The following is a 25959-nucleotide window of genomic DNA, read 5'->3' as shown; positions in this document are numbered from 1 at the left end:
TACAATTTCCTAAATGAAAGTACCAAATTGTTGATGACTTATCCATATATACTTAACCATTTTACCCAAACACTTATCTAATAAGTATTTATTGAAAAAATTCAACACTGACATTTACCTTACCGGGTAAGGTTTTGATCCATCAAAATAGCATCGTACATAGAAATTTACCGCATAAGCGCCACCTAGGTATGTAAGAGTCGCCGCTCTCACTTGCTGGGTAAGATTCTTGATCCTTGCAATATTCATCTGGTAAAATAACTTGACTTGGTAAACATGTACTTGGATAAGCTTTTAATAAACTGTCCTAAAGCTATCTCGATCTTTAATTTGTATAGTCGAGGGATGGTTGGAAAAAGAAAACGATTTATTTGGTAGATTTTGAAAATTTAATAACTATTTTATATTAATTTTGTCACGTTCAAAAAAGAAGTCGGAGTTTTTTATGTAGTAACGTGAGTGAAAACCAAACAAGCAAGAATACATTTTGTTAAAGTGTGGTTTCATGTATGAAATAATACATGTGAAATTTACACTGTTATTATAAAACACAGAAAAACAAAACATATAAAACAATATAAATCATTATTTAAAATCAAACTGATTAAATAGTTTGAATTGTTTTTATGGGTTTGTAAACAAGGTCCGTTGCAGTGGCTGATTTGGCTGAGTTTTTAGAACTTGATTCGTTTATTTGTGAAAAGTAATACGAGTTTTCTTAAGCCCCTTTGACTCTCATTTTTATTGTTACAAAAAAGGTAAAATAAGAGTATTGTTGGGTAGGAGTTAGAAAAGACAAAGAATTAGATTACTATAAACGGTGCTTATAAATAGCAGTAGTTCATCTTAAAAAACCCCAAGCCTTCCATTTCTCTCCTCTTTCTCTAATCAAACTCTCGTACTCCGTCAAGTTCTTGTCGGAATCCACCCTCGTAAACAATCTCCGCCACCCAAGTACTTGTAGTTGGAAATTTTCCGATGGACCAAAGCTATATGCAAATGTTTGTGGAGGAGACGTCGTTTAGCAACCGGATGGTGCTTGGGGCAGTATTGCCGATGAGTGTTTGGGAGCCGCTACCACATTTTCTGCAGAGTTGGCTTCGGAATTTCACTGCCGGAACCATAATTTATTTTGTCACTAGTTCCCTTTGGTGTTTCTATATTTATTACTACAAGTTCAACGTGTATGTTCATAAAGGTATGATTTATTTAATTCTTTTACCAAAACAACAAAATTATAATTTATATATTTATCGTGGGAACATGTCGATTATAATAGTTTACGGGAGTTTAATTAAAGTACCAGCGTTTTAAATAAAATCGTTATTGATTTGTAGATGCAATTCCTTCAAGAAAAGCAATATGCATGCAAATATATGTTTCAATGAAAGGCATGCCGTGGTTTTCAGCTCTTCCTACGATCTCGGAGTACCTGGTCGAGAACGGATGGTCAAGGTGTTTTCCAAGGATAAGCGACGTTGGGTGGGTTTCATACACTAGGAATGTCGGACTTTATTGGTTATTAGTAGAGTTCGGTGTCTACTGGGTGCATAGAATGTGCCATGACATTAGGCCTCTTTACAAATACCTTCATGCAACTCATCACGTTTATAATAAGCAAAATACGGTTTCCCCTTTTGCTGGTGAGTTCTACTGTTATCCTTCGTTTTGATTTATTAAATGTATCAAAATAGAATGAAGTTTATCTTAGTTACTATTTAGTGTAAGGAAAAAGTCCAAAAAAAAACCCAACCAACTTTCCTATTTTGAATGGTTTAATCCTAAACTATTTTTTGAATTAAAAAACTATTAAACTTTATCATTTTAAATGGTTTAAATGATCAACAGTCCATGAATTTTTTTTAATAAATAAACCATCAAACATTTAAAAATTGGTTATCTACATTCTTTTAACTCAAAAAATTTGTCTGAAATCGGCTAAGAAGATTTTAAAGTATTAATAAACTTAAATCGGTTTTACCATTCTCAACCTTATGTCATTCAAACCACTCGTCGCCATCGTCGTCTGCTCTATATCACCGCCCATCACTGTTGTTGGCTCTTGCCCTCGTTCTTGATTTTTTATTTTTCGAAGAGTTTGAATGACGTAAGGTTGTGAGTGGTAAAACTGATTTACACTTTTTTTTTACTTTAAAACATTCCTTGTCCGTTATATATAAATTTTTTTGGATTAAAAGAATATAGGTGACCAATTTTTAAAAGTTCAATGGTTTATTTATTCAAGAAAATGGTTTTTTCATTCAGAAAATTAGTTCTTGGACTTAATCATTCAAAATGAGAAAATTTAATGGGTTTTCTATTTAGAAAATTTGTTCCCAAACTTAATCATTCAAAATGAGAAAGTTTGATGGTTTTTTCATTCAGAAAATTAGTTTCGATACTTAATCATTCAAAATTAAAAAATTTATTGGGTTTTTTTTAACTTCTCCCTTGATAGATTTTTTTCCCTCAATTACTTTAGCAAACATTTATTTGTTCATATTTCTTACACAAATTTACTTGGTAAATGAGTTTTGAGCCTACGTGTCATCGGTTGATTTGATGTGTGTAATCAAGGTTTACAATATAACTTACGTGTTTGATATATATTTACATCATTATAAGATATACCTATTATTGGTCAAAACAAGTATGCAATAGAAAATCTTAGACGTATGTTACATTAATTAAAAAAATCACGATTACAATAAATAGGTACGAAAGCAAATTTTATTGCATTTTAATGTAAACCCTTTGTTTATTTACAAAAACGAGTCTTGATGTATTGAGATCGTCCATTCTTAACAAAAATGATTACGGGTGTCTGATTTTGTAATAGGTATGGCGCTCCACCCTCTCGATGGAATACTGCATTCGTTGCCGCATGTGGTCGTTCTCTATATCGTGCCAACACATTTTACAACACACATAGCACTAATGTTCTTGGATGCCCTATGGACTATAAACATTCACGACAACGTAAATGGGAAACTTTGGCCTTTAATGGGTGCGGGGTACCACATTATACATCACACAACGTACCGTCACAACTATGGTCGTTATACAATTTGGATGGATCGGATATTTGGAACTCTTTGTGATCCTAAGAAGGAGGACGAAGGCAAAAGGTCGTAATTGTATTCCCACGGGCTTATGTTTCACCATTAAGCTTTGATCAATTAATAAAACGAAATAATTTAAATTAATTGTTTGTTATATCAGATTTTTTTTTGATTAACCTGGATATCCAACCCGCTATGCAAGCCGACTAATCCCAAAGCGACCACCTGCTTTGCAGATAGCCCGGAGTCGCCGCATTTGAACCTCCGTGGCCACAAGGGGATTTTTATTCCTCATTGGATTTATACCTAGGACCTCCTGGTACTTTTGACTTTTGGAATCAAGCTCAAACCAATCAGACATCACCCTTGTGGTTAATTGTTAATATCTTCGTAATTGGAAGAAAAAACTCAATACATAAACTTGTCTATAATGCGACAAACTAGTAGAACGTAAGCCCCTCCAATAAAGGTTAGACAAGCAACAGATTGTCGTAGAGTGTTGAAAGGGCTAGACGAGTATAGATTAACATAAAGTGTTGAGTCTCTATAGTGGCAGATCTTGACTTTGATACAATGTAAGAATATATGGAACCCAGATTAATCTTCAAAAGAGCCATTTAAAGAGAAGAGAGAAGAGAGGTTCCAACATATAAAAAGGAGAAATGGTCCAAGTCTAGCTGATGTAAAACTCTAACAGCTAAGAGAGTAACAATGAAAGAAATGGTGTTAATGTGAATGACGATTCAGCATAAATGTAATACCCGATAATTATACGTTTTACTATTTAAATAATCAACAATGAAATATTATTATGCGAGAACGTGTGAACATATTGTATATGAGCATACAATATCGAGTTATACATATTATAATGAAACATATTATGAATTCAACAAATGGAATATATTATCATGCGTTGAGATATTGTTGTTGATCGACTTTCAAAATTGATAAAACACGATCCTGTACTTGTATTGTGAAATAAATGCATTTTATCAATTTTTAAAAAATCAGTATTAATAGCAAAACCGAATTATGATTGGAAGATATCCATTTATATATCCATTTATGAAGTTGGTCCGAAACGCTTACCGCGTAAATGTTTACTGGTAAAATTCAACATTATTACGTACTTATCGGATACGATTTTAGTCCACCAAAACAATATCGTATACAATAATTTACTCTATAAGCACTAACTGTGGTAAGTGTCGTGGCCTTACCGGTATGCACATGCATTGTTTGTTAAATATCTATTCCAATGGAATTTGAAGCTCATTAAAACTCAAGGAAGGATGAGCTAGTGCACTAGAGCTACTTGGCTTTGTGAGCGTTAGGAAGAGAACTCTTCCCCTGCAGACTGCACTATTGATAATCTCAAATCTGTTGAACTCTGCGTGGCTAATGAGGAAGTGTTTTGAGCAGGCCTTGTAGGAGATGGCCAGAAACGGCTAGGTGGAACTTGCAATGATTCTAAGTTTCCTTCCAACATATCCACAACTTTACTTATGGATGGCCGATCTGATGGACCAGATTGGATGCACCACAGGCTCACTATCACCATCTTCCTAGCCAATTCATCTTCATCATCCCCATAAACCCCTAGAGTGTCTCCGGCTTCTACTTTCTTGTGTATCCATTCCGGAAAATATGCTTCACTTCTGCTTGTGGGGCAAGCTTTATTGTTTTCACGTGCGCCTGTCATTTCAAGAACCATCATCCCATAGCTATATACATCAGACTTGTGAGATGCCCCTCCAAGACTCTTCAAAAATACTTCAGGGGCCATGTATCCCGCAGTACCTCTTGCACCCATTACAGACACAATACTCTCTTTCCACTTGCACAGCTTTGCCAGCCCAAAATCAGATATTTTTGGGACAAAGTCTGCATCCAACAGAATGTTGTGAGGCTTTATGTCAAAGTGCACAATTCTTGTGTTACAACCTCGATGCAGATACTCTAGACCTCGTGCAATACCTTTTGCAATTAGGAATAATGTGTTCCAGTCCAAACGAGAGTCATCATCGCGTAGAAACTTATCCAAGGATCCATTTGGTGTTGAAGCATGTAATTCAAATGGAAAAGATCTCTAACGGCTAAATGGAGATTGGCCTTGTCAAGATGTTACTCCTGGAGTATTATTAGGAAATAATGGTAGTACTTATTAGAAATTTCAGTTATGCTTTTTTCTTGGGTTTTCCGTTACTTTTTTTTTTTTATTTAAGTAGCATCGTTTTTTATCAATAAGAAGTGCAGTAAAAAGTTCAGTTTTTTCCTCTGCTCTTATACATACAATTGCTCCAACATTTGGCATGAACTCGTAGATGAGGGCTCTTTTCTTTCCCTTGATGCAAAAACCTAAGAGTGTGACTATGTTGACATGAGAAGTTTTACTGATGCTAGCGACTTCGTTAATAAAATCTTCTCCGTCTCCCAGGGATCCAGTCAATACCTTCACTGCAACTAGTTGCCCAGCAGGCAATTGTCCTTTGTACACAATTCCATACCCTCCTCGACCCAATTCTTCTTGGAATGAGTTGGTCATTTTCTTGATTTCTGAATACTTGTATCTTTTTGGGGCCAGAGTTCCATAGTCCCTTATGAACATTTCTAGTTGATAATTTGCGGCTTTTTGAGCTCTTAACCTCTTTCTCCAACAGAGTATCACAAAGCTCAAGAACATAATTCCTGCAATGCTGCATAAGCCTGCACGAGATGTTTAGATGAGATGCAACTCAAAGAGGTGCGTTTCTTTTTTCATGGTAGAAGATTTGTGACAGTCTGCCTGATTAAACAATGTCCTCAGTAGAGATGATAGTTATTCTTCTTACCTGTTGCAAGCTTCCACTTCATGTTAAGTTTTTGGACAGCTCCTATGTATGCTACTGTTTAAGAAAAAAGGTAAAATGTTGGTGAACTTATTGATAGAGATCAGTCTATGAACAATAAGAAATTTTTGAAAGGGTGAGACTCAACCTGCAGTGATTCAAAATGACACTTGCATCATACAAATGAAATACTTACTAAGAAAACCATTCAACTTTAGCCCAAATTTGCATTTGACCCACTCCATACCCATTCAACTTTTCTTGGCCTTGGAGGTTAATTTTTTGGTTTTATACAAAAACCCAACATGGTCAACATTATGAGGAATTTGTTGAAGAGGGTCGTTAGGATTTCACCTACTTATGCTTCTTGTTCTTGAAGAACTTTGTTGAAGAAGAGAAAACAGATAGGTTAAAAGCCTATGTTAATTATAATGAGGACTTCAATACTTTCTCTTTTCATGGTCTCTTATACCCTTGGTGCAATTAGTTATATGATCTAAGCAAGCACCCCAGCCATATATAGCGGGAAAGCATACCAGCTCTTAATGAGTTGATAATACATGTGGGATTTGAAAATGAGATCTATCAAACCAAGTCGTGGGCCTTACTCTTTATGCCAACTGCTTCCTTGAGTTTCTATCCCTAAATTGCGATAGGAGTAAGCAACATGCTTTTCTATATAACCATCTGTCTTAATTTTAAAACTAGTGGTGTGTCGCACATGCTGCCTGCTTATTAGAGGTACTTTTATGAATATCTAAAGAATCTGACCGAACTTCTAAAAAGGTGGATGTAAAAGACTAGAAATGCGTGGTTGACAGTAGGAGTTTTATGTTCATTTCTAGCTAAATGAAGAATCCCCGTTAAGCCAATTAGCAAGCAGACAGCAAGAATGATGGTGAATTTGAGTTGAATCTACATGGCCTGCCAAACTGGCCGTGTAATCCCTTTTAACATATATTTATAGATTACTGAATACGATACAAGTATAAGATTCAATTATATAATTTTGTGTATAAACTAGTAACAGGATCTAGTGGTTGTTGCGCTTGGGTCAAGTCTACAAGGAACCAAAACTCTCTAAATACGGGTTTATTGGTATAACCGGGTTTGATTTGGCTGAGCTATGTTGTTATCTTAAGCAAATTAAGATTTCAAATTGACATAGAACAAACTAATAATCTGAGTGAAATAAGAATCTGTGAGATCGCAGATTCACTTACCTTCATTTAGATATGTATTGTTGCAAGTTAACGAGAAATTCCCAGTATAACAGTAACAAGAAAACAACTCTGGCCGAGTCTGGTTGGACCCACACCAACCACCAGACCATGAACACTGATCACACTCGTCGTTGTTTGCTTTCCAATGTAGATCGAAACCGGCCCTCAGAAGTCTTGTCAGATCATGCTGTGTAGCATTATTTGTCAGCAATATTTCAGCGTCATTTGACTTCATCAATACAATAATATGACTCTTGCACTCCGGCTCCAATCTATCATAGTCGATATCACTGGTTCTGTTGAAATAGCCATAGTTATTGGTGCCATTCACATGGCAGGTGAATCTGTTATCCAACAAATTACTAGGCTTACATCCGTAGTACAAAGATACATTCTGGTTGCTAACATAACTGTCATCGAAGAGTGTGGAGTTGTAGGAGGTGTTGTGTAGATATTGAGGGCAAATATCGGTTGATCTTGACAGATCGTCTCTGACGATGGTGATAATCTTCCTATCGGTATCCGTTGCTAGGACACGATAGTCTACTGATTCGTAAGTGAGTATGAAATAATCATTTAATTCATATTGATCAAATTGGCAGGTTACCAGCTGAAAACCTGGGTGGCCGCAGTAGGCCGGGCGGCCTAACCCCCAGAATGGGTAGCCAAGCATAAGGTCTCCACAATGGAGTGGCGGACCACAAACATCAAATAACTGGAGTTCCCGGCACAAGATGGCGGAGAAACGGATGGTGGTGGCTAGGAATAGGATCACCAACAAGGGAAAAAGGTGGAGATTGGGTTTCATGTTGGTTGGAATATGTAATTGATGAAACTGGAAACAAGGTTAAAGCTGAGTGCTTACTCCACATGATTCTAGTCAACAGATCACCTAATCCCTTGGAAACAATCGTCAACCCTTACAACTTTCCATTATTCAGCCAATCACATTTCCTATCAAATCTACTTTTGTTGACCCAATCCTCCCCCTCTCTCACGTTGCTTTGACATATTATTATTTCTCTCTCTCTCTCTCTCTCATTTCCTATCGTCTAATATCATCCAAACCTTCTTCCTCTCTTTTCATTATTGGTTCTTGTGTGTTTATTCCCCAAACTTAGGTATGGGAATTGGTCCGACCCATTGGAAAATTCACTCCACCCGTCCCAATCGGGGACAGAGATTCCCCGTTAAACCAGATTTCAAGAACGGGATCCCTGTTTGGCTCAAACTAGAGATGGGGATGGGACGGGTATCGCACTCCCAACCCCCTCCCGTATCATACCCACATATATATATATATATATATATTAATAAATTATATTATATATTATTTATTTCTATTAAATCGGTAAATAATAATTTATATTTCAGTATATTTTGGATATTACTAGATATATAGACAACATCATATATATACTGAAAAAACCAGGAAGTCTTGGCCGGCCACAACCCTCCCCCTCGAAGTCTCCGGGGAACTGGCAGTGGCACCACCCTGTCTTCTTCCTGATAAGCATCTCCAGTCTCCGATGAGCATGCACAGTCCTCATCTGAACATCTCCTACTCTTGTCTACTTCCATGTGATCCCTCCCCTCAAACCTGATCTACACCCACGGCGTTTGGCACCCTTTCACAGCCGATCTGCACCACCACATAGGTCTACTCTCTTTCCCACTCTTGAATGAATTCGTGGCCTTCCCACTTTATATTGGTTTCTGATTTATACTAAAGTTCTATTTAGATTAGGTTTGAAACATATATTTATTTCACAATGTGTTTGTTTCACAATATGAATTTTTTTGGTATGTTTATGAAACAAAAGATACACTTAGGAGTTTCACATTGTGAACCGAATACATATGAAATAAACACATTGTAAAATAATATGTGTCAATGAATACATTAAATATTAGACTTAGATGGAAAAATCGTGTGAAACAAAATCTTAATGTAGAAGTTTTCACATATCTCAAAAAGAGTTGAGGATTAGGAAGAGAAAGCTTTGCTCTGCAGTCTTTCACTGATTGAAGTTGAAGTCAATGTCTCTGATGGCAATGTGCCTTGGGCAGGCCTAGTGGAAGACGACCAAAAATGTCTAGGCGGAACTTGCAATGATTCTAAACTTCCTTCCAACATCTCCACAACTTTACTTATCGATGGTCGATCAGATGGATCAGACTGGATGCACCACAGGCTCACCGTCACCATCTTCCTAGCTAATTCCTCTTCCTCTTCGGATGTCACCCTATTTATCCCCAGATTATCTCCAGCTTCTACTTGCTTGTATATCCAATCTGGAAAATATTCTTCGCTTGCACTTGCGTTACTGTTTCTACGTGCACCAGTTATTTCAAGAACCATCATTCCATAGCTATACACATCCGATTTGTGAGATGCCCCTCCAAGACTCTTGAAAAATACCTCAGGAGCCATGTATCCTGCTGTACCTCTTGCACCCATTACGGACAAAATACTCTCTTTCCTCTTGCACAACTTGGCCAACCCAAAGTCAGATATTTTTGGGACAAATTCCTCGTTCAAGAGAATGTTGTGAGGCTTTATGTCGAAGTGCACGATTCTTGTGTTACAGCCTTGGTGCAGGTACTCTAGACCTCTTGCAATCCCTTTTGAGATTTTGAACAACGTGTTCCAGTCCAAACGAGCGCCATCATCACGTAGAAACTTATCCAAGGATCCATTTGGCATGAATTCGTACACGAGGGCTCTTTTCTTTCCCTCAAAGCAGAAACCTAAGAGCGTGACTACGTTGACATGAGAAGTTCGACTGATGCTAGCGACTTCATTAATGAAATCTTCTCCATCTCCCATGGCTCCATCCAAGAGCTTCACTGCAACTAAACTTCCATTATGCAATTGTCCTCTGTAGACACTTCCAAACCCCCCTTGTCCCAATTTTGCAACGAATGAGTTTGTCATTTTCTTGATTTCTGAATACTTGAATCTTTCAGGCGCCATACTTCCATGGTTCCTTATGAAGATCTCTATTTGATGATTTGAGGCTTTATAAGTTTCAAGTAACCTCTTTTTTCGATAGAGTATCACAAATAGTAGGAGCATAGTTCCAACTATGCCACATGAAAATCCTGCGCAAGATGTTTAGAGGACGATTAAATGCATTTAAAGAATACTAGAAGGATACTCGTGCAATGTATCGAGACACATTTCCATTTCAATGTTTCCTTTTATTTTTTATCCATGTCGGTATAATACAATTTTATATGGTTTTGAGAAAACGATAATATTTTTATTTTTAAAATAAAATATAAATTGAAAATAAAATATAAAGTTTGCAAAAAAATATCAATATTAGTATCAAATTAACTATTTAAAAGTTCTTGTTTGTAAATTTTTTTTAATTCAAAATTTTATTATAATTTAATTTAACGTAACGAACTAACTTAATTTAGGTTTAATAATATTTTTTTATAAAGATAATAATTAAGTATTCTGTTAGAACTCAATAATTGTCCTAATTATATTTTAGATTTTTTAGATTTTGAAATGATATGTTTATCCTCTATTTGATTATGTTTATCCGCAATTAGTTACACGAATTCAAACATAGAGCTTTAATAAGTTGTACTTATGTACAATAAACTTGTAATCTTGAATTTTAAGTAATATGAATCAATAAAAAGAACTTCGTGCATAAAAAATGGTTTTTAAGAGATTTTGTCGAATGCTTTATAATACAGTATAGATGAGGCGTGCTTACCTATTACAAGCTTCCATTTCGTGTTAAATTTCTGGACAGCTCTCTCGAATCCTGTTTATGGAAGAAGATAAAACGTTGGCAAAAAAATAGTATCTAGCTAATAGGACCAGAAAAGATTTTGGTACTACATTAACTATTAAAGACTTAAACATGTATGAATTAAATACATTGGAGAAAAAAAATACATAAAAAGCTTAATTTATCGTTCATTATATAATATTATTTAATGTTTTTCTAAGTGTTTTTTTTTTGTCTAAAACCGACGTCTAAAACTATTTGCCTCGAAAATTTTGATATATTCTCCATAATTTATCTCCGATCGACTCTTTTGATTATTCCATCCTCGTGTGAATTCTATTTTTATGTTAGAATATAATAGATTTTCTTGTTTAGCTAACAAAACCCCCATCTTTTGAAAAAATTACCAACCATGTGAGACCCGTGAGACCAATTTATGTTCATTGATCAACTTTATAAGTTAATGATCTAATGGTCTAAAATTGCACGGTGACAATTTTGTAATTATTGAGAAGTCTCGTGGCAATTTTATGATTATGAATGTTGAGATTGTAAATCTAATCCAAGGGTTAAGAATTGGTCTTACGGGTCTCACGAAAAATCTTTGGTCTCACATGATCCCAAGTCTATATATATANTATATATATATATATATATATATATATATATATATATATATATATATATATATATATGGGCTCATTCAAGAGAGAACTGATTAGTTTTGTGGTAACTGTGAGATCCAATCTCAACCACAAATCAATGGATAAATTAGGAAATTGATAATTATGGTAGTTTGAGTTAAAATTATAATTATAGGGCATTTTAGGTATTTTTAAAAAACTCATCTCTCCTCTCTTCTCTCTCCTCTCTCATCTCTCCGACCTCCAATCTCCGGTGAACAAAAATCCGGCAGGTACCAAGTAATCACAAAGATACACAATGTGATACTCATTGTGATATACTGTGATACCATTTGAGTACACATTATATCACAATGGTTATCACATTATGTATCTTTGTGATTACTTAGTACCTGCCAGATTTTTGTTCACCGGAGACCGGAGATCGGAGGTTGGAGAGATGAGAGAGAAGTGAGAAGAGAGGAGAGAGGAGGTTTTTAAAAATACCTAAAATGCTCTCTAATTATAATTTTAACTAAAACTACCATAATTATTAATTTACTAATTTATCTGTTGATTTGTGGTTGAGATTGGATCTCACAGTTACCACAAACTAATCAGTTCTGATTTGATTAAACCCATATATATATATATATATATATATATATATATAGAGAGAGAGAGAATTGTTTCTTTCATGGTTGTTTTTATTATCTAATATTAAGTTCATACATTTTACATACTCTTTTATCTCTAAAAGAAGAATAAGATTTTAAATTATCATCAACATAAGTTTTTTTATTTATAAGATTGATAATTCCAAAAATGTTTGTTCTAACCCTAACGTTATGTTCTTAAGTATTCTTTTACGTAGGAAATAAAGGAAAGTAACGGAGGTAGAAAAATATCAGGTTCTCCAGATTTTTTTAGAGAAAGGAAAAAAGAAATTATATCAAAATTTGTTTTTATTTCATTATTTTTCTTCCTTTCTTTTATTTTTCTTTTCTTTTCTATTCCTTCTCAAATTCGACAACATAATGTACAAGTTTAAAATGATGTTAAAAAATAGTAAATGGGGTGACATGAAAAACCAACCTATTTATATTGATTTACGTAGTGTTACTCGAAAATTAGAAGAATTAATTTTATGACCCCAGATGATGTCATTCTATTGACCAAAAATATATTATTATGATGTTTTTTATGATGGAACAAATTAACGATGCTACATAAAAATGTTCTAATAGATAATATTAATTTAGAAATGAGTATTGATCGATTTATAATATACCAAAAGGGTTCAAGTGTCATTATAGATTATTTTATAAAACTTAAGTTTATAGGACAGAACACTTATGCGTTCTATCTTAGGATGTTTTTAGGCGTTTTACCAAGCTTTTTAGTTTATTTTTTAGAAGTGTTGTATAAACATGTCCTTTTATAGGATACATTCTTTTAAGACACTTTTTCAAATAGTGTCACTTAATAGGACTAATAGGTCACTTAGGGGCCGTCCTTAAACACTTACCCGGTAAGTGGTTACCGTGTCACTTTTACCTAATCAAATGAACATGATAAGGATTGAGAAACTTACCTGTTAAGAGCGATGACAAGGTCTGAGAGTCTTACTTGGTAAGTGAGACCGGGGACTCTTATCCGATAAAGGTTTACCGGATAAAAATGTTGCATAGGATGTCGTTACTACAACAAAATCAGGTTTATAGGACGTTCCAAATTTCTAAGCGTCTTAATAGACCTTTTTATAGAACTTAGTTTATAGGACCAAAAAATAAAGTGTCAATCTAAAGGCGTTGTAATAAGTTTATATGACATTTTTTGGCGTCTTAATAAGTTTTGTAGGATATTTTTAATATGAAACATCCATTAGCAATTTTATAGGACACTATTTGAAAAACTGTTCTATAAAAACAAGTGTCCTATAAAAAATTGAGTTTATAGGACACTTTCTCAAAGTATCTTATAAAGTTGCTAATGTGACGCTTTGTATTAAAAATGTCCTAAAAAACTTGTAAGACGTCCAAAAGCGTTATATAAACTTATTACAATGTTTTTAGATATGACGCTTTATACTTTGGTCCTATAATTTAAATCCTATGATTGAGACGCTTAAAGATTGGGGGCGTCCTATGAACCCAATTTTTTCGTAGTGCCTTTTAATTAATAGATGAGAATCATACCTAGTAAGTTACGTGGAAGTGTTCAATCTTACCGGTAAGCAATTACCGGGTTAGAGTAGGGTAAACGGCCCCTTAATGTCCTAAAAAGGTTGTTAAGATGCCGAAAAGCTAACGTCCTATAAGCTTATTACAACACTTTCAAATAGAAGCATGAGTGTTTGGTCCTATAAACATAAGTCTTTATAAAGTAGTCTATTATGACACTTTTTGTATTTGTATAAACTATTACCGGATCTAGGAGCTGTGGATCTTGGATTGACTCGACTACAAGTTGATTTCGTGCAAACTAGGTTCTAAATAAACGAAGAATATGTTAATTATGATCTCCAGATCAAGAAAATGTTCATAATCTACGGGAAATATGGACCTACAACGTTGGAAATTCAAAATCACTTACCTTCTTCATTCGAATTGTTACAAGTTTGCGAGAATTCCCCGCTAGCACAATAACAAGCAAACGACTCCATGGAAGTCGAATTGGACCCACATCGACCTTCGGACCGCATACACCGATCACACTCGTCTTTATACACCGTCCACCGTAGATTGAAACCAGAAGTCAGAGCTGATCTTAGCTGATTCATTGTAGCAGTGGGCAACCCCAATTGAGTAGCCCAAGTTTGATTCACGGGTACAGTGATATGATTGTTGCACTGACTGAAGTTGACCAAGTTGTTCTCTATCAGACTGGTTCTGTAGAAGTAACTTTCAGTTTGGGTGTTATTCACAACACAATCAAATATGTAACGAGCAGATGGCAACGGAACCGTTGTTAGATTAGAATTGCACCCGTAGTACAAGGATACATTCTCTTGGCCAAAATTATCGTCGTTGAAGAGTGTCGAGTTGTAGGTGGTGTTGTGGAGATATCGAGGGCAAGAGTCGGTATAAAGATCATTTCTAGCAATGGTGATTACTTGTGTACTGGTAACCATTCGTAAGACTCGATAGTCTACCGATTCGTAGTTGAGTAAGAAAACACCGGATTGGCAAGTGAGCTGAAAACCCGAGTGGCCACAATAAGCAGGACGGCCTGACCCCCAAAACGGGTACCCGAGTTGATCGTTCCCACACTCGACCGACTCACCACAAGCATCATATCGTGAAGTAGCTTGGCAGCAGATGGGCGGAAAACGAACAACGATGGCTAGAATCACGGCAGACACAAAGAGGGTTGGGGTCGGGTGGAGACGGGGTTTCATGGTGGTTGGACTAGTTCAAGTAATGTTTTTATGGAGAAGCGTTGTCTATTGCTCATCTCTATATTCTAATTTAATGGCTGAAATCTACACCACTTGACCCATTCAAACTTTGAATTTCCATTGATCCCAAAAAGGCTAATTCAGTTCCACCTTCAAAATAATATATCTAATATTAATCTAGACATTTCTTTAAATTTCGAACATTTCTCTTCTCTTTCTATTTTAAGATGCTAGAAAGATACTCATGCAATGTATCAAGACACGTCTTGATTTCAATGTTTCGTTTTATTCCTTTTTTTTATTAACCTGGATATTCAACCCGCTATGCGAGCTGACTAATCCCAAAGCGACCACCTGCTTTACAGATAGCCCGGAGTCACCGCATTTGAACCTCCGTGGCCACAAGGGGATTTTTATTCCCCATTGGATTTGAACCTGGGACCTCCTAGTACTTTTGACCTTTGGAGCCAAGCCCAAACCAATCAGGCACCACCCTTGTGGTTATTTTATTCTCTTTTTATGTCCATATAATACGGTTTTATGTGGTTTTGAGAAAACAATAATGTTTTTATTTTTGAATAAAATATAAATTTGAAAATATCATAAATTTTAAAAATATATATATCGATATCAGTAACAAATTAATCTTTTTAAAAGTTATTGTGTTTTGGTGTAATTTTCTTAATTCAAAAATTTTAATTTAGGTTTAGTGACAATAAAATTTAATTTAGGTTTAATAATATAATTTTTATAAAGATAATAACTAAAAAAAATATAACAAAAAGAAAAATTGTCTTTAGATTTTTATTATTATTGTTTAGAATATCATATTATAATATATTTTAAAACAACATTACAATGAACAAACTAAATATAGAATAAAACTATATTTCTGAAGTTATATTTTACTTATATGTTGACGTTTAACAATATTATTATAGTCAAAATATATTTTTTTTTACCATTTAACAAGGGTATGGATAGGCATAATACTAATACCAAGTCTTACCTTTGAGATTGGGTCAAGTTAGAGCAAGTCAATCAATCAACGTGGAAACTAAACAATAGAGGCTTCTATTTAACTTGTTAATCTTTGCAATATTATAAACTGTCTTTTTCTTGGTTGACAATTAATTAAGCAATTAAAACTTGTTTATGTTTTGGTCATTTTCATCGATAAGGTGTCCTTTTATTTTATTGATCGTTGATCTATGCCTTCTTGATCTAGCTCGATGACTATGAAACCACATCCCCATTCGGCTTCTCATCCGGCTGTCAGATCGAGCTTAATTGCACTTCCTATGGCACTGCTTTAATCGATGAACTCCTAGTGAGTTACTCGTTAATTAGCCGTCCCACCAAGTGCGGCTGTGCCGTTGACGCCATCAACCATCTCTACAGTGAACACTATGCTCTGATGTCTACCAACTACATCTTCATGGAAACTTGCAAAATGCAAACCACTGGGACCATTATTGTTCAGATTGTTGATCGTTTAAAATTTGCGTCCTTTTGTGCTTAACAATTCTTGGATTACAACCATGGGAGACGAAGAAGATTTCATTAAATCGCTAGCATCCGTAAAACTTCTCATGTCAACATAGTCACACTCTTAGGTTTCTGCTTGGACTGGAACACATTGTTTCGAATTGCAAAAGGGATTGCACGAGGTTTAGAGTACCTGCACCAAGGTTGTAATACAAGAATTGTGCACTTGGATAGTCTATTGGTATTCCCCGACCGTACTATATGATATATCTATAAGTGTTTAAATTAAACGTGTTTTAGTAATTGGTTGGCGTAACTTGGATCGTCTATTGGTATTCACCGACCGTATTAAATACAGTAGTGTAGGTGGGAGGACGGTTGGTTTAGATAGACATGGATTATACTGAGTGTTTGATCGGTCCCTTAAAATGTTGAATTGGTGAATGCACTCAAAATTGAATATTGCACAAAAACTAATCAAATTGGTGAAACACTTAGGGTTAGTAAATGACGATTAACCTAGACTTTTTCTCATCGTAATTAAGAATTCGGTTTCTCAATTTCGTTCTTTTTAATTTTTCTTTATAAAATAGCTGAAAATATTTTCTGTTTATTTGTTTCTTAGTCTTAATGCAACTCTTCCTAAAAGCTTGATTTGGTTAGTGTTAATTGTGATAAGTAAATTTCGGTTTTGAGTCTTAGTCATTGAGCTTAAACTGAATCAGTTGAGTTGCATATCTTAGTGACATACTTGCATTCGGTATAACCCAATCTATTAGCTTGACCACTGAGAAAATCGACACCCGACTTACTCCTATACCTGGTTTGAGTTCGGTTTATAAATCTAAACCTTTGTTGCGTGTTCAACGACGCGTGCAACAAGTTTTTGGCGCCGTTGAAGGGGAGTTGTGTGCTTAGTTTAATTCTTTTGTATTAATTTCTATCTAATTATCGTTTGAATTGTTCCTCGTTACATCTCATTACCTAGTGCTTAAGTTGCATGCATCACACTAGATCTAAGAAAGATTTGTCAGTATTTGGAGTGCATGAAATAGAAGAAACCGAAAAGAGAGCTAGAAATTCGGAATTTGATTTTCTTCCCTTCGGTTTTCATAATCACATGTACCAATTTCTCCCTCTTTTCATCTACTTTATCTTTTCTTTCTTCCTTTTGTTCATGATATGGTGCTTCTGGTTTCTTGTTATCTGATTTCTTTTATATATATATATATATATATATATATATAGAGAGAGAGAGAGAGAGAGAGAGAGAGGGGGAGGCCCCTCCTATCAAGAGGAAAAATACTAAACGTTAAAAGCTGACAAAATACGTGCTCGGATGGATGCGAACCATATCCACTAAAAAAGAACCAAGGCTCCCCAAGGGGAAGTTATTTGATTTCCTGTTATCCGATTTCAATAGCTTTTCTTCCTTGTTATATGATGTATTGTCTTGTGGTTTACTTTTTATGGTCAACACTTGTTTTTGACAATAGTTTTTTATTTTTATTTTAAAGTATCATTTGACTTAAGAAATAAATAGCAATCTAAACCACAAAGATGGTGGTTGATTGGTTTGAGTTTGACTCTAAAGGTCAAAAGTACCAGGAGGTCTCAGGTCCAAATCCAATGAGGAATAAAAATCCCCTTGTGGCCACAGAGGTTCAAATGCGGTGACTCCGGGCTATCTGCAAAGCAGGTGGTCGCCTTGGGATTAGTCGGCTCGCTTAGCGGGTCGAATATCGAGGTTAATAAAAAAATAACAATTTATCAAACAACACATAATTCATACAAAAGAGTAAATCAGTCATTATTGTCATTCAAACTGATGGATCAGTTATTCAAAAGATAGTAGAGGAAGAGCTAGTAGTGGTGGTTGGTAGACTGCGGTAGTTGTGGAGGACGTGAATATGGTGGATAGTGGTGGTGGCTGACAGTAGAGGAAGAGCTAGTAGTGGTCAATGTAGTGGAAGTAGTGGTGGTGGTGGGCAGTGGTAATGGTAGCCGATGATGGTTATGGTGGAAGTGGAGGTGATGGTGGGCTGGTAGCCAACAGTGCTAGTGGTGGTGGCAATGGGCAGTGGCCGACAGTGGTTGTGGTGGTAGATGCAGGGTTTTTGGTGGACGATGGTGGTTATGGAGGACGTGAAGATAGTGGATAGCAGTGGTGATGATGGTCGATAGTGGTGGATGAGCTAGTTATAGCTGATGTAGTGGAGGTAGTGGTGGTGGGTAGTGGTAGCTGATGATAGTGGTGGTGGATAGTGGCAGTGGTGGCGGCGGCGGCGATAGGCGGTGGTTGTAGAGGTTGTGGAGGAGGTGAAGGTGGCCGGTGGTGGTCGACATTAGCTACCAATGGTCGTTGGTGGTTGTGGTGGCGGCTATGCCTAGTATGATGACCACTAAAACAAATATTGTATTAAAATTATACATCAAACATGGTTAAATTAGTAATATTTTTGTTTATATTTCATCCTTGTTCCACCTATTTTGATGAAACAAGAAAAAAACTCTTTTTGTCCCACGTTGTCTCACCTTGTCCCCAGGGGGTTGGGAATGAGTAAGGATAAATTTGTTACCTGCTATGTTTCGACCCGTTGGATAAAGGTCTGAGCAAAGAAAATTGTATCAATTTATACACTTATCCATTACCTTTTTATCCGATATTTTAGTGGGTACGGTATGGATAACGTGTTTTTCGTCATCCATTTACCTATTACGCCTTTATATAGGTTGCATGTTTTCATGAGACTCGTGAGACCATCTTCTTACACTTAAAATTTGACAGTAGATACTCTAAAGGTAACATTCACAATGTTTTTGCTGTGAAGGTTCAGATTCTTTTTACCTTCTCAATATTTTGCGGTGAAGTTTTAAATGTAAAAATATGGTCACACGAGTTTTACAAAAACAGGTTGGTCTCACATGAATCCAACCATACACACACACACATGGGATTTTTTTTGAGAACTCGTGAAATTGTGATAACATTGAGAACTAATGCATCATGTGCTATTTCATATGAATTTTTTTTTCATCTAAGGCTAGAATTTAGAATATCGATTAACATATATTTGTTTCATGATGTGTTTGTTGCACATGTCAATTCACAATGTGTACTTTTTTTACATGTTTGTGAATTAAAAAATACACATAAAAAAGTTTTGCATTGTGAACCGAATACATATGAACAAACATACTGTGAAACAAATATATGTTAATCAACATATTACATATCATACTTAGATGGAAAAATCATGTTAAATAAAGCCTTAAGATAGAAGTTTTCATGAATTTCACAAATTTTAGACCTGTCAAATGATTAAGCCCCTATATACACCTACATAATTATATATAAAGTTATATATATATATATATATATATATAGAGGGATGTTATTCTACACCCTTTGCCATTCATACACCCTATACAACCCTCATCTCAACCATTCAATTTTTAATCAATTAATTGTTTCCTAATATAAATTATTAATCATAATTAATAAACTCTATTCATATTCCATAAATATTCAAATCATAATAAATGAACTCCAATTATTTCTATAAATATCTCAATTAATTGGGTTGCAAAGGTTGTACAAATGCACAAGGTTGTAAAAGAAATATACCCTATATATATATATATATATATATATATATATATATATATAGAATATTAATCGGTAATTTTCTTTTAGGGGGTGTTTGTGATTGCTTGTTTTAGGTGCTTTTTGACTTATTTCAGTCTGACACCGTTGATAATGTAAATGCTAGTGTTTGGATGAAGAAAAATAAAACTGCTTATACCGGTGCCAAACCGGTAATAAACAGTTTTTGATAAGTTAGGGGGTGTTTTGGGATTGCTTATTTAAAACAACTTATACTTTTTTGTAAAAGTGCTATTAACTTATGTGGTATCAAACCGGAGTTTTGTAAAAAGTGTTTGGATTAGCTTATAGCGGTACCAAAAAACAATAAGTTGATAAGTTATTTTTTAGTGTTTGACAATTTTTGCTTATATATGTAAAATGATCAAAAATGACAGTTTTCCATGTTATTGACTTATTTGATTTTTTAACATGTAAAAATTTATTTTTCAATCATTTATAATAATATCTTTGACAAAAATTTATATCAATAAGATTAATAATTTATATTAATAAGATTAATAATTTATATCAATAAGATTAATAATTAACAAACATTAATATAACAGTGTTAAAATGGTAAACTGGTAATAAGCAGTCTTTCATAAGTCAGGAAAGATTAACTTATCAAAAACTGCTTATTACCAGTTTGGCACCGATATAAACAGTTTTATTTTTTCTCATCCAAACACTAACATTTAGCTTATCACCGGTACCAGACTGAAATAAGTCAAAAAACACCTAAAATAAGCAATCACAAACACCTCCTTAATCCTTCCTGATTTATGAAAAACTGTTTATTATCAGTTTACCATTTTAACCATGTTTTGTTAATGTTTGTTAATTATTAATCTTATTGATATAAATTTTTGTCAAAAATATTATTATAAATGATGAAAAATAAATTTTTACATGTTAAAAAACAAATACGTTAATAATCAGAAATATTGTTATATGGAAGACTGTCATTTTTAGTCTTTTTACATATATAAGCAAAATTTGTCAAACACTAAAAAACAACTTATCAGCTTATTGCTTTTTGGTACTGCTATAAGCTAATCCAAACACTTTTTACAAAACTCTGATTTAATACCACATAAGTTAATAAGCATTTTTACAAAAAAAAAAAAAAACATAAATTGTTTTAAATAAGCAATCTCAAACACCCTCTAAGTATTATGTTATAACTTAATAATTATCCTAATTATATTCTAAATTTTTTATATTTAATATGAGATGTTTATCTAATATTTAATTATGTTTATCTGCAGTTAGTTACACGAATTCAAATATGGAGCTTTAATAAGTTGTAATTATGCATAATTTACTTGTAATATTAAATTTTAAATAATATGCATCAATAAACAGTACTTCATGTATAAAAAATTATTTTCAAGAGTTTTTGTCAAATGTTTTATAATATAATATAGATATTTTAGCACAGTTGTCAGCAAGAAAAAAATTTCAAAAATCTCTCAACTCTTAAATCGTTCTTGAGATTGTTCTGTAAATTATACATTATCGACTTTATCTTTGGTAATTAATTGAACCTTTAATTTAATAATGGAATTTAAACTCATAATAATAAATCATTATAAATAAATTAAAATCCATCCAATATTAATAAACGAAGTCACATTTGAATTATATTTTTCAAAACAGTTGAAAGGCACGTTAACATTGAATTCATGCTCAATTTGTACAAACATTTAAAGCATACCAATTATTATATCTATACTATATTATAAGGTAGTTGACAAAAACTATTAAAAATTATTTTTATGCATAAAATACTGTTTATTGATACATATTACTTAAAACTCAAGATTATAAGTAAATTATGTGTAAATACAACTTATTAAAATTTCATGTTTGAATTCGTGTAACTAACTGCAGATAAGCATAATCAAATATAGAATAAACATCTCATTTTAAATATAAAAAATCTAAAATATAATTAGGTTAATCATTCACTTGTAACGATATACTTAATTATTATTTTTATAAAAAATTGTATACTTAATTATTATTTTTATAAAAAATTGTATTATTAAACAAAACAAAATTAAATTAAAGAAATACACCAAAAAGATGAAGTTTTAAATAGTTAGTTTTGTACTAATATTAATATTTGTTTTTTTCAATTTTTTATTATATATTTATATTTAGATTTTATTCAAAAATAAAAACATTATCGTTATCTCAAAACCGTATAAAACTGTATTATAACATCGACCGAAACAAAATAAAAATATTAAAATCAAGATGAATCTCGCTACATTGTACGAGTACTCTTCTAGTTATAATATAGAGTAAATTACAAATTTCATCAAAATTTTGGATTGGGTCCCTTTGTGGCTTTGTCTTAAAAGGTTGTTTACCATTTTTTTTTATTTATTAAATCCTATATAGATAAATTGGTGTTGGTGTTTAATTTTTTTTTTGAATCAACAATTTAAATGACAATAATGATTGATTTACCCCTCTATATGAATTATGTGTTATTTGATAAATTGCTATTTATTTCTTAAGCCAAATGATACTTTTGAAATATTGTCAAAAACAACTATTGACCATAAAAAGTAAACCACAAGACAATGCATCATATAACAAGGAAGAAAAGCTATTGAACTCAGTAAGAAATAAGATTAGGATAACAAGAAATTAGAACCACCACGTCATGAAATCGGATAACGGGAAATCATATAACTTCCCCTCGGGGAGACTTGGTTCTTTTTTAGTGGATGTGGGTCGTGTCCACCAGAGCGCGTACTTTGTCAGCTTTTAGCGTTTAGTGTTTTTCCTCTTGATAGGAAGGGCCTTCCCCCTCTCTATATATATTTATCGGTTGGTTATGAGTAACGTATTAATAAGCTGTTCGTATATAATAACAGATGAGTATTATGCGAAAACCGGTCAACTTAATTATACAAAAATGAGAGAAGGACGGGCAAGTGCACTGTAAATTAAATATCTTCTTGGCTTTGTGAGGGTTAAGAAGAGAAGCCTTCATCTGCAACCCGTAGTGTTAATGCTCTCTCACTGGTTGTGGCTGATGGCATTGTACCTTGGGAAATATTGTAAATCTGAGATCTGAGAGAGAGTGTTTTTCCATCTTATTTACTCAATGCAAACAAGTATTTATACAACAGGCTAAAAGATATTGTACACTCGGGAACACCGAAACAACCATAGACCACACCAAACAGTACAACCTAAAATACAATTCTAATACGCCCCCTCAAGATGGACTCGTGAAAATGTTTTTAAGAGCCATCTTGGAAAGAATTGGTAACAGTTTGGAACGAGGCAACGGSTTAGTGAAAATATCGGCGAGCTGAGAACTACTTCGAATCGGCATCAACTTAATGGTATGATCAATGACTTTGTCACGAACAAAATGGCAATCAATCTCGATGTGTTTCGTACGCTCATGAAAAGTTGGGTTGGAAGCCAGCTGAATAGCAGATGTATTATCACAGAATACCAAGGTAGGTTCATACGTAGGAACACCAAAATCACGCAAAAGACGCTGTAACCAAACAACTTCACTGGTGACAGCAGCAATGGCCCGGTATTCTGCTTCGGTGGASGACCTGGACACAATAGATTGCTTCTTTGATTTCCAGGAGATCAAGGAATCCCCAAGAAACACACAAAACCCAGTGATTGATCTCCGTGTATCGGGACAGCCCGCCCAATCGGAATCACTAAAAGCCTTCAGTTTGGCCCAAGAAGTTTCACTGAAAGCTTTAAGATGTAAGGATTGCTTAGCAGACAGAAAAAGACCTTGTCCTGGATTTAGTTTCAAGTAYCTTAACAAATGAGTAGCAGCTTGCATATGAGGAACRCGAGGACTAGTGACATATTGGCTCAACCGATGAACTGCATAAGCAATGTCCGGCCTTGTGATAGTAAGATACATGAGACGTCCAAGTAACCTCCTATACCGGGCTGGGTCTTGTAGAAGTTCACCTTCAAAAACTGATAACTTGCACTTGGGATCCATGGGATATTGGGCAGGCTTGGCTGCCAAAAGACCGGAATCTTGAAGAAGTTCAAGAGTATACTGACGTTGAGAGAGAGAAATGCCATCACTGGATCTAGCAACTTCAAGACCCAAAAAATGCTTTAACGATCCCAAATCTTTAAGTTTAAATTGAGCACTGAGCCGTGTTTTGACAACATTAATCTCATCTAAAGAGGCCCCCGTAAGCACTATATCATCCACATAAACAAGTAACGCAACATATGTAGATCCAACTCCTCGATAAAACAATGAATAATCGGCTTTAGATTGAGTGAAGCCTTCTGAAACAAGAAAGTTAGAAAACTTTGCATACCATTGTCTTGATGCTTGTCGTAGCCCATATAAAGATTTATGTAGCTTGCATACCAATGGAGAATCGGAAGAACTCGCCCCCTTAAACGTATACCCTTTTGGTAATTGCATATATACCTCTTCATCAAGATCTCCATTTAAAAAAGCATTGTTCACGTCCAATTGTATCAAAGGCCATGAATTTTGTGCTGCCAATGTAAGCATCAATTTAACAGTAACCAATTTAGCCACGGGTGAATAGGTATCGAGAAAATCAACGCCTTCCCGTTGATTAAAACCCTTGGCTACCAACCGTGCTTTATACCGTTCAATCAAACCATCGGCATTTCTTTTAATCTTGTAAACCCACTTACATCCAAGAGCCTTTCTATTTGCTGGAAGAGGAACAATACTCCATGTTTTATTCAATTCCAAAGCCTGTAATTCTTCACTCATAGCCTGCTGCCATTCCTTTGAACATGATGCTTCAGCATAATTTTTGGGCTCATTTTGAGTAGACAAAGCAAACACATAGGCTTTGTGTTTTGCAGATAACTTCTGATAGGATAACACATCTGAAATTGGGTATTGGCAACTAGAGGAATGACAGACTTCATCGCGCACCAAACTACAATGGTAATCTCTTAAGTAGGAAGGAGGATTGCGAACTCTTGTGGGTCTATGGTGACCGTTATCACCCGTTGGCATAGAATCAAAAATAGGAGGTTGAGGAGAGGATTGTGGATTTGAGTTATCATTCTGATTTGTCACACCATCCACATAATCAGAAGCAGAGGGAGAATCTTCAGCAATAGGAACTACATGCATCGGAAAGGGGTTATCGTGAACTTGAGAATATGAATTATGAAAAGGAAATATCTCCTCATGGAAAACAACATCCCTTGATATGAAAACCTGTCTTGTTTCCATATCTAGAAGCTTATATGCTTTCATTCCATTAGGATATCCTAGGAATACACAACTCCTTGCTCGGGGCTGAAATTTCGTTCTATTAGCATGGAGAGTAGATGCAAATGCTAAGCATCCAAATGTTTTGAGTTGAGAATGATCTGGACATTCATTGTAAAGCTTCTGATAAGGAGAAACATTACCAATGGCTCGAGATGGTGTCCTATTTATCAAAAARGTTGCTGCCATGACACATTCCGACCAATATTTAGAAGGGATCTTTGACTGGAAAAACAGGGCTCTGGCAACATTTAACAAATGTTGATGTTTCCGTTCAACAACCGAGTTTTGYTGTGGCCTCTCTACACATGAATATTGATGCAACACACCTCKGCTATGGAAAAACTCAGTGAATGCCAATTCTTTTGCATTRTCTGATCTAAAAATTCTTACCTTTGCTTCAAACTGCGTAAGAACCATATCAAAGAATCTAGGAATGATAATTTGAGCTTCAGACTTGTGTTTAATCAAGTAAACCCATGTGTATCTAGTGCAATCATCAACAAGAGTCACAAAAAATTTATGCCCCTGATATGAATCAATATGATATGGCCCCCAAATATCACAGTGAAGAATATCAAACGGTTTATTCGAGATTTTATTCAATGAAACAAAAGGTAAACGTTTTTGTTTTGCCAAAG

The 25959-nt window shown here is 34.5% G+C and overlaps 2 protein-coding genes and 1 pseudogene across 2 annotated transcripts; 1 reads left to right on the top strand and 2 right to left on the bottom strand.

Annotated features, from left to right (window-relative positions):
* Window positions 1–978: 978 nt before the first annotated feature.
* On the top strand, window positions 979–3135 carry LOC112520405 (delta(7)-sterol-C5(6)-desaturase-like). Its single transcript, XM_025128788.1, has 3 exons — window positions 979–1198; window positions 1338–1643; window positions 2840–3135. The coding sequence occupies exons 1-3, from the start codon at window positions 979–981 to the stop codon at window positions 3133–3135; spliced, it is 822 nt and encodes a 273-aa protein (XP_024984556.1).
* Window positions 3136–4376: 1241 nt separating this feature from the next.
* Window positions 4377–8013, bottom strand: LOC112520152 (annotated as a pseudogene).
* A 909-nt stretch (window positions 8014–8922) lies between these two features.
* LOC112518918 (LEAF RUST 10 DISEASE-RESISTANCE LOCUS RECEPTOR-LIKE PROTEIN KINASE-like 2.4) lies at window positions 8923–14894 on the bottom strand. The gene is given in 3 exon segments (XM_025126708.1): window positions 8923–10221; window positions 10854–10884; window positions 14067–14894. Coding segments are annotated over 3 exon segments (1977 nt in total). The 3' UTR covers window positions 8923–9103.
* Between the last annotated feature and the right edge of the window lie 11065 nt (window positions 14895–25959).

This window comes from Cynara cardunculus (genome assembly GCF_001531365.2).
Source record: "Cynara cardunculus var. scolymus isolate 2C chromosome LG 10, CcrdV1, whole genome shotgun sequence".
NCBI lineage: Eukaryota > Viridiplantae > Streptophyta > Magnoliopsida > Asterales > Asteraceae > Cynara > Cynara cardunculus.
The sequence above is the reverse complement of the archived record's forward strand: the minus strand, read 5'-3'. Positions and strand labels throughout refer to the sequence as shown.